This window comes from Eulemur rufifrons, chromosome 14, assembly GCF_041146395.1.
Source record: "Eulemur rufifrons isolate Redbay chromosome 14, OSU_ERuf_1, whole genome shotgun sequence".
NCBI lineage: Eukaryota > Metazoa > Chordata > Mammalia > Primates > Lemuridae > Eulemur > Eulemur rufifrons.
Window position 1 is genome coordinate 24,532,742 of NC_090996.1, and position 19,092 is coordinate 24,551,833.

General features: G+C 49.8%; 1 protein-coding gene across 1 annotated transcript in view; it reads right to left on the reverse strand.

Moving 5' to 3' along the window:
* The window catches only part of XYLT1 (xylosyltransferase 1), a 124,820-nt gene that overhangs the window by 58,807 nt on the left and 46,921 nt on the right, over positions 1-19,092 (reverse strand). The window contains exons 3-4 of the mRNA XM_069485691.1: positions 12,043-12,215; positions 10,822-11,024 (exon numbers count right to left, since the gene is read on the reverse strand). Coding sequence (XP_069341792.1) covers positions 10,822-11,024; positions 12,043-12,215 — 376 coding nt within the window. The remainder of the gene's footprint in view (positions 1-10,821; positions 11,025-12,042; positions 12,216-19,092) is intronic.

Below are 19,092 nucleotides of genomic sequence, written 5' to 3' on the forward strand. Positions count from 1 at the left end.
CGGGAGAGCTTCACTCCGGAACTATCTGGGGGTACAATATAACCTGTTGGTGAAAAACTCAGGTCGTTTTTTTTTCCCCCTGCAGTGATGAAAGAAGCGTAAGTTTGAATCCTGACTCTGATCTCTACCAGTTGGGAGACACTGGGTAAATTCCTTAACGTCTTTCAACCTCAGATATTTCATCTGTAAAATGGAATGCAGTGATACTATCTACCTTCTCAGGTTGCTGTGAAGGCGACATTAGATCATGCATGGAAATCACTTGGCCCAGGGTCCCATGTTATAGTAAGTCCTCAAGAAATACTGGCCAGTATGATTAGCTCCTGGAGTAAGGAGTGTGTAGTATACTAACCCACAGAGCTTCCACCTCTACCCCTAACGACTGGACCTTAACCCTGATCCTTGGGCCCTGTACTCACCCAAATCCTTGCCATCATCAATAAAAAAAGGGGTAGGAACACCCCTCTGTTATCCCATTTGACCTTTTAAGACACGCTGTTCCTCCAGATTGCCCTTGAAAATAATCTTCACCTGTGGTCAGTTGTGAGCATCACGTGGGGAAGAATAACAGACTACAACGCCGATCATCCGCACTGTGGATGACCCCAGGCACATGTCCAAATTCCCAGGGTGCATTTGGATGCACTTGAAGCATCCCAGTGTGCACACCATCCCTACTCTTGGCCACTGGTGGAAAAGCCACATAGAAGAAGGCTTGGCTTTGCCAAGAAGCAAAAATGCTCAATGCACTGGGCAGGAAGATGCCAGGGTTGGAAATGTCCCATCGACAGACACAGAGAGAGAGATGCTGCCAAGAGGAAGGAGAACTGAGAGACCTGGGAGGGAGGAATTTGGAAGAAAATACCTTGCAAAATTCAATGCACAGTCAGTCTGGGATCTGGGGAACCAGTCAAATTGGCAGAGGACGGAGACTGCATTTGTTTCTGAACTGCCTAGCATCTATTCTCTCTTTTGTTAAGAGCAGCATAATTCTCTCTACAGAAAATATTTCTACCCCGTGTCCCAAATGTAAGGTTTGAGAGGGCAGAGCATTTGTTTAAATTTAAATTAAAATCAAATTAAATTTAAAATTTAGTTCTGCAGTCCCATGAGGCACGTTTGAAGCTCTGAATGGCCACATGTGGCTAGTGGCAACCACACCGGATGGCACAGTTATGCAGCACAAGTCCAGAATGGCAGTCCCCAAACCCCAGGCTCTGGACCGGTACTGGTCCGTGGCCTGTTAGGAACCAGGCTGCACAGCAGGAGGTGAGAAGCAGTGAGGGAGCAAAGCTTCATCTATATTTACAGCCACTCCCCATCACTCGCATCACTGCATAAGCTCCACCTCCTGCCAGATCAGTGGTGACATTAGATTCTCATAGGAGCGTAGACCCTACTATAAACTGCACATGCGAAGGATGTAGGTTGTCTACTCCTTATGAGCATCTAATGCCTGATGATCTGAGGTGGAGCTGAAGCAGTGATGCTCGCGCTAGGGAGCTGCTGCAAATACAGCTTATCATCAGCAGAGAGGTTTGCACAATAAACGTAATGCGCTTGAATCATCCCGAAACCATTCCCTTTGCCCCCTGGTCCGTGGAAAAATTATCTTCCATGAAATCAGTCCCTGGTCCCAAAAAGGTCAGGGACCGCTGGTTTAGAATATTGCCTAACAACTACTAGGATCTCAATAAGCACTTTTTAAATAAATGAATGAATGACCAAAGTTCTCTACTCTCTGATGGCCAATGGACACATGACTCAAGATAGAACCATCAAATTCTTCTTCCCTAGGATTTTTAATCTTTCAATAGTGAAAGAGTAGGAAAATGAACAAAATAGCAAGCAAACAATATGGCTGGAATGCATTAATATTTAAGCCAAATGGCAGCATCCATTGGGTGAAGCAGTCATGTCAATTCTTGCCTTTTGCTCTGCGACCTTTGACACTCATTTTGTGAACTCCCCCACATGCCTCTGGGAACGTCCTTAGCCAGGATGGTGTCCTAAGCCAACAAGACCACTCTTGGCTTTCTGAGAGACCTTGGTGCTTCCCAACTGAGTCTCCTGAGAACCTGAGAACTGTGGCCTCATTCTGTTCGTCCAGCACATGCTCTGGGTCAGTCCTCAAAGCCTGAAGAGCTGTCCATCCTCAAACACAGCTCAGGCGACCCAGAACAGCTGGCAAGAGGGAAGCAAACTGCATTTCTGGAAAAGCAGGCGTGTGCTCCCTCAGCCTGAAAAATAACAGGGCTGAGGATATGTTTACTTTGTTACAAGATGCAAGCAAAACTGTTAACACCATAATTACTGGCATGTTTTTCCAGTCGCCTTGTGAAGAACAGCCTGCACAGATACGCCCTTTCAGGCTCGCAAATTATCTGGGTGGAGCTTTGGTTGGACGGTTTCGTCCCAGCAACTTTAGGGTCTCAGAAAACAGGGTGTGTGTCTTTGAACATCTAAAGAACAATAGTGGTTCGCATGCTGAGAAAGTGGCCCGCAGGGGAGATAGTCACACCCCAAAGATCTGCACCGAGGCTAACATTTTCTGACACGGCATGTACCTTGTTAATTATTTCTGTAATTGCATGATAAATGTCTCTCTCTCTCTGGACTGGTGGTTTTCAATCCTCACTTCATAGAATCACCTGGAGGGGAACTTTAAAAAATAGAGATCCTTGCTACCCACAAGGAGTTTATATTCAACTGGTCTGGGGTGGAGTCCTGAATTTCCGAGAATCGCGCAGAACCCTCTTTAACCTTGTTGAGAAGCACATCATGTTGCCAAGCTCCCTGTAGTAGGGACCGTCTGTCCTGCTTCCTGCTGTACCCCCCGGGGCCCAGCGCCTGGTAGGTGCTCAGGAAATGGCCTTGAGAAGCTCTAGCCCATTTGCAGGGTCTGGCTCAGCCTGTGTTCTCTTTGGGGATTCTGAAGTCCCAGGCAGAGGCCATCCTGATGGCCCGGGTGTGAGGTGATGCAGGTCTGCCCTAGGCCGGGGTGTGGGGGTCACAGGTGAGAATGCACAAAAGAGAGATGTCAGGGTTAGAATGAGAATATGCAGGGTCCCCATGATGGAGCAAGGGGGAGGAGGGACAGGGCACACGGGTTTCCAGCTGCTGGTGACCAGCTAGATGGTTCTTTGCAGAGAAATGGAGATTGAGAAGGGGGACGGATGTGGGTTGGGAAGAAGTTTTAGAAGAATCGTTTGAGAGCTGCTGTGGGGAGACAACTCCCTGCAGCTAACCGCATGGTTCCACCAGGAGGCAAACCGGTTATCCAAAGCTTCCCAGGGTTTTAGGGCCCTTTGTTTCAAGAGCTTATGCCTTTAAAAAGAACAAGAAATACCTTGCACCCATTAGGATGGCTACTATTAAAAAAAATGGCCAGGCACGGTGGTCGGTGGTGTTTCACACCTGTAACCCCAACACGCTGGGAGGTGGAGGCGGGAGGATCGCTTGAGCTCAGGAGTTTGAGACTAGCCTGGACAACATAGTGAGACCCCGTCTCTATATAAAAATTAAAAAAATAATAAATACATACACAAAACAACAGAGAATAACAAGCACTGGTGAGGATGTGGAGAAATTAGAACCCCTGTGCCCAGTTGGTGGGAATGTAAAATGGTACAGGCACTATGGAAAGCTGTGTGGTGCCTCCTCAGAAACTTTGGAATACAATTACCATCTGATTCAGCAACTCCACTTCCAGGTATATATTCCAAAGTACTGAAAGCAGGGTCTTGAAGATCTATGCACACCCATGCTCTGGCAGCATTATTCATGATGGCCAAGAGGTAGAAGCAACCCAAGTGTCCACTGGTGGGTGGATGGATAAACGGAATGTGGAACATCCGTGCGATGCGGTATTACTCAGCATGAAAAGGGAAGGAAAGTCTGATAAATGCCACAATGTGGACGAACCTTGAGGACATCACGGCAGATGAAATCAGCCAGTCACAAACAGACAAATACTATATGACTCTACTTATATGAAGCCCCTAGAGTTGTCGCATTCACAGAGACGGAGAGTACAACGGCGGCTGCCAGGGGCTGGGGGAGGAGGGAGGGAGCCGTTGATTGATGGGTGTGTATCTCAGTTCTGCAAGATGAAGCGGTCCAGAGGGGGACGGCGGTGATGGCTGCACAGCCGCGCGATGTGCTTAGTGCCACTGAACTGTACACTTAAAAATGGTTAAGAGGGTAATTTTATGTTGTGTGTATTTTACCACAACTTGAAAAATGAAGAACAAGAGACAGGAGTCTCTACCCACATTCTCTGTCACATTCACTCCACCCACATTCTTCCCCTGGTCCCTAGGCTGTGCCCTTCTGGGCCTGCAGTCGCTCTCTTCTGACCTGGTCTCTCAAGACCCTTGCTTAAGGCTGCTGGGGTTCTCTGCTCTCTGCTGCAGCCCCAGTGAAATGCCCGGTGAGTCTCCTGAACACGGCTGCTCTCTGCAGGTGTGCGGTCCTGGTCCCCAAACAGAAGGTGGCTGCCTGGCTCTGTGTGACTAAATGCCTAAACGGCTGCTTGAGCCCAGGAAGCTGGTAATGGCTTCCAACGCACCTGCTTCTGCCTGGAGGTCAGGGGAGGAGGGGCTCTGTGGGGGCGGCTCTGACCCAGTAGGTGATCTCAAGTCCCTGCATGGGCTGGCCCCGACCTACCTCGTGTGCAGGAAGGCAAGCCCTTGCTCTGTGCGTTTCAGCCGCAGTGGCCTTCTTTCAGCTCCTCAGACATGCCAGGGTCCCTCCTGCCACTGGGCCTTTGCCCATGCCACCCCCTCTCCCTGCAATGCTTGCCTGGGACCCTCTCATGCTGGGTGACTCCTGCCCAGCATATAACGTCTCAGTTCACAGGCTGCCTCCTCAGGGAAGCCCCCCGGGCCCCCCAGTCCAGGCGAGATTCACTAAGTTCTCACAGACCCCTCATTCCTTTCCTTCAGAACACCTGCCTCACTTTGTAATATGTTCACTTGTGTGATTATTTCGGTTAATGTCTGTCTCTCCATATTAATAACAACGGCCATCACACAGACAGCCCTTACTATGTGCCAAGCACTTTACATATATTGACTCCCTTAACCCTCTAAGCAACCATATGGGGTGTTGGCATTACCACCCCCATGTTACAGATGTAGAAACTGAGGCACAGGGACATTAAGCGATTCTCCCACGCCCAAGTTCATACAGCTAGTACATAGCCAGACTATGTGATCTGGCTCTGAGTCTGTGGCCTTGACCGCTACGATGAGGGCAGAACTGGACATGCATTTCCTCACCGTTGGATGCCTGGTGCTCAGCACAGTGCCTGGCACATAGTAGGTGCTCAATAAAGATTTGTTGAGTCAATGGGTGTGGTCAGAAGGAGCCCCATCTCCTGAACTCATCCATGGGAGCAGAGGACCATCTTCACCTGGCCTCATGGGGCCGTCCTAAGCTCTTTCCTGCCCAAGGCGCCCCCAAGCCGCTGTCAGAAGGGGCTTGGGTGGCGAAAGAAGGAAGAAAGGAAAAGGGAAGCTTAGACCTCACACCCTAGTCCTCCAGGTTTCCCTCTTCAACCCTGAATTGGCCTCATCCAATGACAGTCACTGGGAATTTCCTTCCTGTTCAGCTGAGGCCCAGGGGCTCGACCTAGGCAGAGAAGAGCCAGGGCGAATGGTCAAGGCTACCAGGCAGTGTGCTCAGACCCGCACCCCTCCACACCGAGACATCCTCAGGGCTCGATTAACAAGGGTCCTCAAGTCCCAGCACTGGGCAAAGTCCCACAGGATGAAGCTGCATCTCCTAAACCAGATGAAGTCCTCAAGGCAGGCACGTGGCACAAATCCACCCCGGCCAGGAGACAGGGACATTGGGGAGTTTCTTAAGAATCCTGGTTCTACCAACTGAAGAACAGATAAACTGCAGTACTGTGTACCCACACAATGGAATATTAGCTGGCCATAAAAAGGAATGAAGTACCGCTACATGCTACGATGCGGATGAACCTCAAATATGTTACACCAAGTGAAAGAAGCCAGTCACAGAATGTCACATACTGCGTAACTTCATTCATATAAAATGTGCAGAGGAAGAAAATCCATAGACACAGACAGCGGATTCGTGTCTGGGAAGAGGAGAATGACGAGTGACTGCTCACTGGGTACAGGGTTCTGAGAGGATGAAAACGTTTTGGATGAGAGGTGATGGTTGTACAACACTGTGAGTTATGAACACCGCTGAATTGAACAAAAGAGTTAATTTTATGTTATATGAATTTCACCTCAATTAAAAAAAAAAAAGACCCTAGTTCTGCCACTTCTTGGTCGCGCCCTTGTGGTCAGGTTTCTTAACATCTCTGTACCTCAGTTTCCTCCCCTGGAAGATGAGAGTATTCCACGGAGTTGCTACCACGACTACGTAAAGTACTTGGCAAAACACCAGGAATGTCCCGGAATGTCCCAAGTGCTGCATATGCATTTTCCGTGGTTCCGGTTTGCAATTAACAATTGGAATTCCTTGACCCATCCAGGAACCACCGAGCAGACTAGGGGAATGAAAAGTCCAGGAGAGACCCCGCACCGATGCCTGGGCATCCACATTACTTCATTTAATTTCAAATTCTAGGGCGATTAGGATCTGTGCTGAATGTTATCAAGGGTTTGACTTCCCTGCAAAGCCTCCTCTGTTCTGTTTTAATACTAATTTCTTTGAACTTACTTACCTAGCAGAGGTTGTGTTTGGGGGAATGAGCATTAAGACAAAATAGGTGTTAAAGGTCCCAGCGGAGGGCCTGGCACACAGTAGGTGCATGGTTTAAGTGTCTGCACTGTTGGTCTGGGGGTTGGTCTTGCTTGATCGGTCCCATAAAACCACTGGTCTTTGGGAGAGCGAAGAGAAGCCCCGGCCACCTGCTTCCTGTCTGTGATGCTTCCTGCCGAAGCACCGCAGAACGGCGCCGGTGCCCCCAGCCTGCAGCCCTGGGGGTATCACGAGACAGACGCTTGGACCTACAGTTAATGTAACTTAAACGTCCACGTGGTGGCCCCCCGCTGGGTTAGACTTTGCAGCCGTGGATCCCCAAGAGGCAGAAGTAGTAGACCCTGGGTTCAGCTTGAAACACGGACACAGTTTGCCCTGCCTAGGAGCTCCTGTACCCACACACCACAGACCAACATGAGCTCTGGGAGGGGCTGGGGACCCACTCAACCCTCCTGTCCGTACATCCGACTTGCCCCAAGACCTGGGCCCTAGGGAAGGACAGATGCGAGGTCTCTTACTACTAGTCTAAACCCAACAATAAGGACAAAATGCTGTGGTTTTCACCCCTTCCTGGGGCCCATCTGAGATACGCTGGGCGTAGTTCCCTGCCTCACTAAACAAAATATATTAAATAAAACCATCATGCCTTTTGAGGGTTCATTTTCATCCATGTCCTGGGTACATAACCAGCTCTACCCGGATCCCAGAACGATCAGGAAGTCATGTCGATGGCAGAGCGGGAAGGCCCCGATCTTTCAACACAGCTCGCACGGGCCAAATGCAGGAATATTCTTCATGTCCACGAATGAGTTGCTTCTACCCTGGTTTTCTTGAAACATTCAGTTTTTGAGCCTAACTCTGCTTTTCCCACTTGTGATGGAGATACGCATTCAAGAAACATTGTACTACTGCTCTTTTAACTCTTCCAAAGACAACAGGGAAAGCTACTGAGGTGAGGATTAAGTCCCACCCAGGGTGCCCCCACTACTCCGCTGCTATAGCAGCCTGCACTCATCCAGCACTTTCTATGGATCAGGCACTGTGTTAGGCCCTTGCCGTGCAATATTTCATTAAACCCTCCAAATAGCCCTTTGAAATAGACACTGACATTCTGCCTGTTTTAAGGCAGAAACACTGAGATGCAGAAGGTTGAGGCAACTCGTGCCAATTTACACAGCCAGTTGGAGACAGCACAGAATCAGGAACAAGGCTGTTTGCGCCCAGGGCCTAAACAAGGCTGGTGACCAGTTAGGACCAGCAAGTCTTTACTATATGAGAAAGGAAGAGTCTGGTCCCCCAGGTAGGGCCGGGCAGGGGACACAGAGAGGTGACGTCAAGTCACAGAACAGCTCAGAGTCGCCACCAGGGGCTGGCTCTGCTGTTGGAGGTCTCCTGACTTTTCAGAGCCTTTTAGAAGTGTCTGATGTGGGCACTCCTGCCTCCTGGGCTCCTAAGTTTGCTTATGCTCCCTGGGATGGGAGCAGGAGTGGTTTTGGGAGCTACAGATGGGGCGGCAGATGGGAAGTGAAAACCTATCAGAGTTGCCCAGGATAAAACCATTCATCTGCAAAATTCATATGTTTTCGAGCGGGGCGACTTCATGACAACAACAGCAGAGGAAGCAGCAGTGCTTGACGCATGAAGTGCTCATGGCCATGGGACTGGCAAAGCAGAGTGGGCAGAGCTGGGGACAGGGCTGCACCATGGAAGTGACAGCAGTGAGGCAGAGGGACAGACAGAGTGACCCGGAGCATCAGAACAAAAAATGCTATATACAAGATGACTCCCTTCTCTGAACCCCAAAATACGTTGGACACATGGTCTGAGAATGGAGTTCTGAGATATGAGATGCAACCTTGGATGAAGCTTAGATATCAACAGTTGACACTTACCTTCCAAGTGCCCGACAGGCTGCTAGGTTCTGTTGTTATACTCCAATTTCACAGAGATTGGATTTACTGCTCACGCACCACCCCCCGCCCGCCGGTCGCACGGCTAGCTAAGCAGTGGCACTCAGATTCGAACCCTAAGTCTGAGGGAGTCTGTGCACTCATCCACTTGGATGCTGAGCAGAGCTGGACTCTTCAGGTTAAGTGCCCACAGGTGTGGCTTTGACTTGCCAATCAACACAACACAGGGCCTCTCGGGGTGCCACTCGGCACAGCTACCAGGCCTCAAGAGGTCTCTGTCCCAGCACCGCTCTGACCAGAGATTGCACCCCCCTGCCTCACCACAGGGTCCAGGGTCTCTCAGCAGAGGACGGGACACCCCTGAGCCCAGGACTGATGGCAGGCACCAAGGACCACGCTGTGAAGGAGAAGCCATTTCTGGCTTTACAGAGAGGCCTTCCTCCCAAGCCTCCATCCAAAACCCACACTCTTGGGTATACGTGACCTGGATATCTGATGACACTAAGAAATGCCTGTTAATATTTTCAGTGTAATTGTATTAATGTTATAGTAAAAGAGAGAGACTTTATCTTTTTGAGATACATATTGAAGTATTTCTATATAGAATATAGAATATTCTATATATATTATATATAAATTAGATATAATTATAGGGTATCTTAGATTTGTTTCAAAATAAAGCAGGGTGGGGGAAGAGGGTGAAAGTCTGGATGCAAGACTGGCCATGAACTGACCCAGGCGATGCGTACACAAGGGCTCATTATGCTATTCTTGATATTCCTGTGCACGTTTGGAAACAGCCCTAATAAAAGCCTATTTCTTATAAGATGCCATCATCTGGCTCTCCCAGGAATGCCGTACCCAACACTCTCGTGCCACCAGCTCCACCCCCACCCACCTTCCTTTTTTCCCTTGTCAACAAATCAGGACGACGACACAGTCACACAGGGCTGCCCTCGCCATAGGTAACACCGTCCACTTTCTTTCTTTCTATTTTTTTTTTTCTCACAGGATCTTTAGGGGGTTTTCTTTGCTGTGGTCTGTTTTAAAGAGCTGAAAGTCAATGTCCACGCAAAGGGATAGGCCTTCCTGGTGGCATGTGAAGGTCGCCACTGCTTGTGTTTCCTGCCATCCTGGGGCTGCTGGCTCCAGACTGGGCAGGCCGCGGGACCAGGTGGGCAGACCTTCCAAAGCAGCTAGAAATCTGTGGTTCCACGTGCACTCTCCCAATTTTAAAATGTGGGCAATTGACTCATTTGTTAAAATGTGAAAGCGGCCGAACAGACACAACCCTGGGACCCACACGCTGCGAAGACACCCATTTGTGATCCTGCCTGGACTGTCACCAACGTGCCCTCCCTTCTTCTACTCCGCCCCGTTTCAGCTTCACATTTAACTCAGACTTGGTCCTTCTTCTGCTCAAAACATGACAGTGGCTTCCATCACGCTCGGAGTAACAGCCAAATTCTAGAATCTCCGCGATGTAGTCCCAATTTACTCTCTGACCTTATGTCTCTTGCTTCTCCATAGGCAAAGAAAGTGACTCACTGTTTCATCATCTTCCATTCTCATCCGTGAGGACCTTCCTGGCCACCCTGGTCAAAATATTAATAAAAACTCTCTCCTACTTCTGCACTTTGCTTTATTTTTACAACACACCCATTTTACTTATTTTGGTTGTTGTCTCCCTTCCTTTTCTTTTTTTTAGTTTTTTAGAGATGGGGTCTTGCTATGTTGCCCAGGCTAGTCTCGCAGTTCTGGCCTCCAGCAGATCTCCCACCTCAGCCTCCCAAAGTGCTGGGATTACAGGTGTGAGCCAACGTGCCTGTCCTGTCTCCCTACTTGAATGGAAGCCCCAGGCGGGGAGGGGTTTCAGTCTCTCTAGTGCACTGGAACAACCTTGAACAGAGCTAGGAAAACCATGTGCTCAATAAATCTCTGCTGAATGAGTCAATGAATGAATGAATGCACAAAGATTCTCAGGTCCAATCTGAACCCTGTGCTGAGAGATCTTATGGAGACGGTGCGTAAGCTCTCCGCGGCATCTCAAGGAAGCAGAAAGCATCTCTGCATAGGAAGCAGACGCCTCTGCCTTCTGTTTTCCCAGCTGCAACGAAGGGCAGCAGGACCTTACGCTGGGCTGGCCTGGGGCCACTGGCCGCCTTACCTGATGGGGTAGTCGGCGGCACTGAGGTTGATGAAGAAGTCCCAGGACCAGTCGGTCATCTCCAGGAGGTCCCGCATGCTCTGCAGGTAGGTGGACAGGAGGCTGGCTCCCCCCCAGATGGTGGCCATCCTCCAGGGGGTGACGCGGACGTTGCCGTACTGCCTGGCGAACTGGAGCACTTGCCGATGCAGGTAATTAGAGCGCTTTTCCCAGGAGAGAAAGGGTGACACTCAGCAGCCCAGAAACCACCGAGACATGCCCCCACCCCAGCTGCCCTACCTGTGCCTTCCCTTCCAGTCCGCAGTACTTCTGAGCAGAGTGAACGTTGCTGAGTAACTGACTCTGGCCTAGGGCGTCTCTCTGCACTGCTACTCAAACTTGTATTATTTTACAAATTTCACATTAGGTGTTTGAAAGGCAGATTCCCTGCACCCACCTCTGAACTAATGGTTCACCAGGCTTGGGCTGGTGGTGCCTGGGACCCTGCATTTTTATATATGACAGCTTCACATGGTCTGAGGATAACAAGCTAAGAAACAGGGCTCTGCCTAAACCTGATAAGCATTTTGGGGGTGGAGTTTCTGTTTTGGGTCAAACCTTTTGGATGAAACATCCCCTTTGCCTTCTAGACTAAAGAGGTAATCATGTCACATCAGCCAACCAACAGAAACCTCTGGGACAAGACGGCATAGGCGTTAGCAAGGCTGCCGCAGGTTTTGTTAATAAAGTTTTACTGGCACACAGCCACGCGCATTTGTTGACATGTCCTCTGTGGCTGCTTTTGCACCATAAGGGCAGCGCTGAGTAGCCGCAATAGACAGCACATGGCCCACAAAAGCTAGAACCCCCCAGCTCCTGGGGTGGGTATTCCCACAGAGTATGTGAGTGTCAGGCAGAAGGCGCTGGGCCGTGAAGAGAAGAGGTGAGAAAAACAGTGTTTATGGAGAAAGGTGAAAGTCACAGCTGGAAACTTTGAAACCAACATGTACACACACAGCCACACACACACACACACACACGCATGCACAAACATGCACACACACGCACATGCATGCTCACACGGCACCTCAAGACCACACGTTCCAAGGAAAGGCAGCCGGGCATCTTCTACACCTTCTCTGAAAGGGAGGCAGCCTGGAGCAGTGATGGCGGAGGAGGGTGTTGGAGGGAAAGGCAGGCCGTGGAGGAAGCCCAGCGTTGGGGATCGGAGGAGACGCCTACCTTGTCCACGTGGATGTAGTAGAAGTGGTCTTTGTGGTAGATGGCCTTGAACATGCGCTGCAGCTGCCGAGAGGCACGGCCGTGGACCACCAGGACGAAGGCAATTCTGACCGGGTTGGCCGGCATGTATTCCACGGAGTCCTCGTCCCATTGGACGTTCTTGTTGGCTTTGCCTGGGGGAAAACCAGGAGACCACAGAGGTGAGGGTGAGCCATCCTTTGGGGAGTGGGATGTTTCTCTGATGCTTTTTTTTTTTTTGAGATAGGGTCTCGCTATGTCACCTGGGCTAGAACGCAGTGGCATCATCATAGCTCACTGTAACCTGAAACCCCCGAAGTTCGAGCAATCCTCCTGCCTCAGCCTCCTGAGTAGCTGGGACTACAGATGTGTGCTACTTTGTCATTTCGTTGATTTTTTGTAGAGACAGGGTCTCGCTATGTTGCTCAGGCTGGTCTTGAACTCCTGGCCTCAAGTGATCCTTCCACCTCGGCCTCCCAAAGTGCTAGGATTATAGGTGTGAGCCACGGCTACTGGCCTCTGATGCTTTTTCTGGGACTATTTATTGGGTATGGCTGCCATATTGGGCCCTGAAACTTGATTCCACTTAAACAAGCATGTCCCAGACCCTCACACTGCCCAGGCACAAAAGGGGTAGGGGCCCCTGGGGTGCTCATAGTTTCCACCCCCCAAAAGTTTAAAAAGTCTGGTGGAGACATAGGAACACATATTAAACTATGAAGAAGGCAGGAGGAGGTGAGAGCTGTAAGAGACATATCTTCAAACCATAGAGGAAGAAGCAGTTCATTCTCAGTTAGGAAACACAAGATACACGTGCTGTTTTTGTCCATCCATAATCCATTCTCCCTTCTTCTGCTAACAGCTTCTAATACGTTAGTTTGTTTGAGCCGAGGTAAGAGCAGATAACACGAGACCTACCCTGTTAACCAGTGTGTAAGTGCACAGCACGGTATTGTTAGCTACAAGCACAACCTTGTGCAGCAGATCTCTAGAGCGCATTCATCGTGCGTAACTGCAAGTCTGGCATCCAATACCTTTTGAGGCACCATCCCCTTCTCCTCCACTTTCAGCCCATATGGATGCGGAGAATCTAACTCCGTATCTATTTCAGGGCTGGTCACATAGGTTAGGCGTGGCCAGTCAGAACACTGTCTCTCCCTGGCCACAGCATTGTTCAGAGACGGACATGTGACCCAAACAAGCTAAGTAGCCAAAAAGACAGAACTCCAGAGTTCCGTTGTAACTACTAGATAAGAGAGGTTCTCTTTCTGTTTGACACAAGACTGGAAGAGTCTACGAGCCTTTCTGTTCCCACAGGGGAAGGGCTGCCTGGGATGAAAACCAACCCCGAGGGCAGCACGGCCAAGTGGCGGTGCGTCCAGGTCCTGAGGACCCGGTTGAGCCCCTGGACTGGCGAGGCCACCATCATGCAGTATCTTCCAGAAATGAAGCCCAATCCTGCACCAGGGGTGCCTGGATAACTGGTTCCAGACACCTTTTATCCCGAAATCAGCCTCCAAGATCCCTCTCTTTCTTGCCCTTGCAGATACTCCAGGGGCAAGGCATGGGGGAGGAACACAACTTCCTGGTTTAGGTCATTATAATTCCAGCTAGAATTCTCCTGGCTTTCCTTAGCCTGATTTCCTTTGGGTCTAACCCGATTTCTTATGGGTTGTAGTTTTACGGGACCCAGAAACATTGTCAGGGTAGTAGCGGCAGGCGTCCCAGAATGTCAGCGGGGGAAGTTGAGAATTGAGCCTGTGTAGCTTGGAGATCAGGGCTCTGTCAGTTGTCCTCAGAAGGCTGAACGGCTGCCCAGTGAACAAGGCTCCTTCTACGTTGTTCCAGAGGACAGGACGAGATGAACGTGGATAATGTCCAAATCGCACTGCACAGCCTCTGTGGCCGTTGTGATCTGACTCCTCAGACCTCTCTGCCCTGGACGGGTCCCCTCTCGACCTCCACCCTGGCCTTCTTTCTGTTCCTTCGACAAGCGCATTTCTGCCCCAGGACCTTTCACCGGCTGTTCCTGCAGGCTGTCACACTCTCCGCCCAGACCTCAGCACGGCTGCGTCTCATGGTCACTAGCTGACAGTCCAAAAAAAGGCCTCCCACCCCTCACCCACCCCATCTTGCACTCTATCTCGCCTCGCCCTATTTCAATTGAACACTGTCTAAAACTGTTCATCTGTTTACTTGTTTATCGTCTGAATGCTCCACTAGAACCTAAGCTCCAAGAGATGAGGGACTACTTCAGTCTTGTCATCAAATATGCAGCACGTGAACGGTATCTGGCATACATCTGCTTCTTGGTGGGAAAAACAAAGTCACAGGATGGTACATTTTGGCTCAGTACAATGGCAATACCTTTTATTGAGCACGGATCAGCCCTTGACATTTCATGACATTATTTAATCCTCATAACGATGCCGCAAGGTAGTGCCATTGTCCCCACTTTCCAAATGGGGAAACCACAGCTTAGAGAGCTCAAGGGATTGGTTCAAGGACACACCACTTTAATTAGTTCAGCTGAGATTCAAGCCAGGTCTGATTCCAAATACCATATTCCATAGCTACAAATATATGCTACGTTATCACACCTACAGTTTGGAAGGAAAAGTTTATAACAATTACGCTTGTTGCTAATCAAATATCTTACAAATTAGTTATTGTAGGCAAGTAGGCATGCATTTAAGGACTGCCGTAGGTGCTGTAGGTATTTCTGTGTTACATGAGAGGCTGACTCTAAGTGATTGATAAGGCTACATCTTTACATCCAACCATCCATCCATTCATCCATCCATCCATTCATCCAAATCCAACCACTCATCCATCCAAACATATAGCAAACCATCCAACTACCCATCCAGCAAAGCAATAGCAGCCTGTCACCCCAAACACCATCATCCATCCATTCAAGGCTTATGGGGCCATTGGGATCAACCCTTGCTTATGTCTCTTGCCATGGTTGTGGAGTGAGTGCAGGAATGAATGAATTCTGAAGAAGGGTGGCTGCCCTGGTCCGGAGAAGCTGACGTTTGCTAAGCACCTGCTACGTACCCACGCTGTGGATGCACTGGGCTCTGTGTCCACCATTATTTGGCCCTGGGAAGAATGCATTATCCTCTGAGGCTCAGGGAGGTCGGCAGGTTTCCAGGTCACACAGTGAGTGAGGACAGGGGTGGGAGGGGAAACCAAGCATTGCTGAGTCCAAACTAGCCCTGCTATTTCCACCCACCCTCTGCCAAAGCAGAGCGTCAGGAGACAGAGAGGGGTGATGTGAAGACTACGCTGACCTTTAAGAGGCACTTGGACATTGACATTGAGAAAGGCCTCTTGTAATTTCTCTTCGGGGTGTTAGAAGGCTGCGCAGATTTACAGACAGACGGGGACGTGGAGACTTTTCTTTTGGAGAAAGGGAATGAGTCCTGGGAAATGACTCCAGGAAAAGAGCCTGCTTGGCTGAAATATAAAGTCACCCTTGGGTCAGACAGTTAGCGTGGGGAGCTGCAAAGAGAATGGGGAACAAAAAACCCAGAGTTCTTCTGGAGGACAGCTATTTTGAGGAGGGGGTGGGTGGGAAGGAACAAAACTGTCTAAAGAAAGGAGACACACAGACGGGGGGAGATGGAGACAGGGAGGAGAGGGCGGCCGGGGGAGAAAGATCAGCCCGCTGTGCGGTAAGCGATTGCTGTGCATGATTTGGTTACTTCCATCTGAACCTCTGTGAGAACGGAGCTATCATCTCCCTATTGTAAGGAGGAGGACGCAGAGGCTCAGAGAGGTCCCCGTTAAGAAGTGGCTGAGCTGAGAATGGATGAGTCTATGACCCCAGAGCCCTGTCATTGTCACGTTGCTCCATCAAACTATCCCCATTTCATAAAGAGGAAAGTCTGTTCCTAGCCATGTGCCAGCTGACTTTCAGCTGCAGGACAAATGACAACAATGTGTGGTCAGAGCTACGTGGGCCTTTACGAACATGGAGCTCTTTGAAACACCAGAACTCAAATACTGCCTAACTCTTATATTAAAGAAAAAAAAAACAAAAAACTATGAATTTAACAATATAATCAGATTCCCATGGCACAAAACAGAAAATAAGTGGAAAACTCAGGGTGATTACAGGCAGCAGGAGAGGCCGACTTCAGACGAATGTTAAAAAGCCAGGTTTATGGGGGAGAATAGCAAGTGTATTTTCGCAGTGCAGGTGTGAAGGTTGCGGGTGGAGGGCATGGAGGGTCCCTCCGCTAACTGGCTGTGTGACACCAGGCCTGTTGCTCAAACTTGGTATTTCTCAGCATCATTGTGAGTCAAGCGAGGACTATGTCATCCTCAGGCTCCAAAGAGACAGTGGAGGTGACAGTGCTTTGCTAGCGTCAATGTGCTGTACCAATGTCGTGATACTGGTGATGATTATGGACGTGGTGGCTTGTAGGAATATGATCTGGCAGGAGAAAGCAAGGTACAGGGGTTTAGAGTGATGCCTGTGGTCAGGCAGATCCTGGTCTGGTTATGCAATCCTCCAAGCCTTAGTTTTCTCATTTGTAAAATGGGTATGTGTAATAACATAATCTGCCTCACACGGGTGTTCACGGGCAATACTGAGCACAGTGCCTGGCATGTAGTAAATGCTCAATAAACCTGACTATTGTCATTACCATTCTTACTAAGCTGTTCATCCTCAGTGATCAGGATCAAGTTTGGTTTAAACAACTGGTCCAGCTCCAGGTTTCTACCCCACGGCTGCACCGGCTCCCAGGGCCGTGTATACGCCGGAACCCGCTGCTTGCAAATAAACACCCACAACCGGAATTTCTCGCTGCAGCATTTGCCCAGACCACAATTAATAACAAATGCAAAGGAGCTGCTTGACTGGAATAGTTATTCTACCAACAAAGCCCTCAATTCTATTTATACTCTGAAAGGGCCTCTTCCGGCTGCTCAAAGGGCACTTTCTGACTTGCTTCCAAATTAGAGGGTTGGTTGGGTCTTGGGAACACAGACAAGTGGAAACGAGGTTGTATGCAAATGGGCGTGGGTTAGGGAGCTCCCAGCTGGGGTGCAACCAGTTCCACGCTGCCTGGTATGGTGCAGGTGCCGGGCTTCAGAGCTGGGGGCTAGATGGAGCCCTCCACTGCAGGGACTTCGGAAAGACACTGTCCCCATGTGAGGGCTGGTTCTCCATCTATAACGTAGGACGAGCAGTCCATCCCTGCCCGCTCTGGGGTCCAGGGTGATCTGTGATCATAGATGGGCAACAGTCCCACGTCAGCACACACGTCGCAGGGGAGCAGGATTCGTGTTATCGGGAGAAACCCTTACGCATTCCAGCTTCTTTGTCAGACTTGGGTGGGAAATGCCTTTTTCCTACTGGGATAATTTAAAGCAGGTTTTTGGTGAGTAACTTGGGAGTAGTTTGGTGCCCAGAAATGATTCCCTCCTCTCAACAAATTTAGAAAAGGCAGCATCGTGTGGCTGCATGAGCCCAGGATGAAGAGCCACAAACCGTGTTCAAATCCTGCTTCTGCTGTGACCCGGCCGTGGGACCCTGGGCAAGTCAACCCCCTACCCTGGTTTTGTGGACTCCCACAGACTAGGAATACTACCGAACGCATATTACGCACTTATGATATCCTCAGCACTATCTATAAGTGATCTCATTATTTAATCAGCCCAAGGCACCGGGAGGCAGGTGCCACGTTTATAATGCACATCTCGCTGTGAAGGATTCTGAGGCCGGGAGGTACATGGTGAAAAGTTACAGTCCCTGATGAGCATCGGAATGGAGACCAATGCTTGGGTCTACCGGACTCCAAAACCCGTATTTTATCTGGGAGGGAGATGAAATTTCTGAATCGCCTGGTATTCGAACCTAATCATGGAAAATTGTACTCCCTCGAGAGCCACGGTGGTTCCCTTGATCCCTGTCAGTTAGTTCCCTGTGAGCCAAGGTCATGCTCTTCTCTCTTGGAGCATGCTGTCCTGGCCCTTGGGCCTGGCAGAGCTCGGAGCTCGGGGCAGAGGCTTCCATGGATGAGCTCTGACTGACAGATTAAGCCAGACAGCTGCATCCACGTGCGGGGCCCTGGGAGGCCGAAGTGAAAGACTCAGGCCTGAGAGGTGGCACATGATTGTGTCCACCCATCCAGCAAGCTGGCGGGGGGCTGGGTCCCCCTATCCCTTGGGGTTTGGGGGCAGCCCGTGGACCCATGCTCCGCAGCACCAAGCCTTCCTGGGAGGGTCCAATCTAGTGCCCAGGCCTCCCTCCAACACTGTGACATCAGCTCCGGCCCGGCTTAACGAGAAGCGAGAGGAGAAGGGGATGGAAAATGGGGCTCGTGGAGTCCAGAGAGGGGGAGCCCAGGAAACTCAGGTCCAGGGATAGAGCTGGCCAGGCCAGCACCCTTCGGGTCTCAGGAGAAATGACCCTTCCTGGCGGAAGCCCTCCTTGACTTCCCTGTCACAGCCCCACTGAGCACCCTGCACTTCTTCCTCTTTTTTAAAATCGAGGTCAAAGATACACAGGTTGCGTGCCCCTTATCCGAAATGCTTGGGACCAGAAGTGTTCACACTTTGGATTTGTTTTTTTTTTTTTTGGAATACCTGCATATACATAATGAGATCTCTTAGGGATGAATCCCATGTCTAAACACGAAATTCATTTATGTTTCACACGCACCTTACACAAATAGCCTGACGACAATTTTATACAATATGTGAAATCATTTTGCGCACGAAACAAAGTTTGCGTTAAGTACTTAGGTGTGGCATTTTCCACATATGGCGTCACATCAGTGCCCAAAAGGTTTCTGATTTCAGATTTCAAATTTTGAGGTTAGGGGTGCTTAACCTGTGCAACATGTAAAATTTCCCATGTTAACCATTTTTAAGTGTATAGCTCAGCAATGATAAGGACACTCACACTGCGACCATCGCCACCAGCCATCCCCAAAGTCTTTTCATCTTGCAAAATTGAAACTCTGTGCCCATCACACAGTAACTCTCCATCCTCCCCTCCCCCAGCTCACGCAG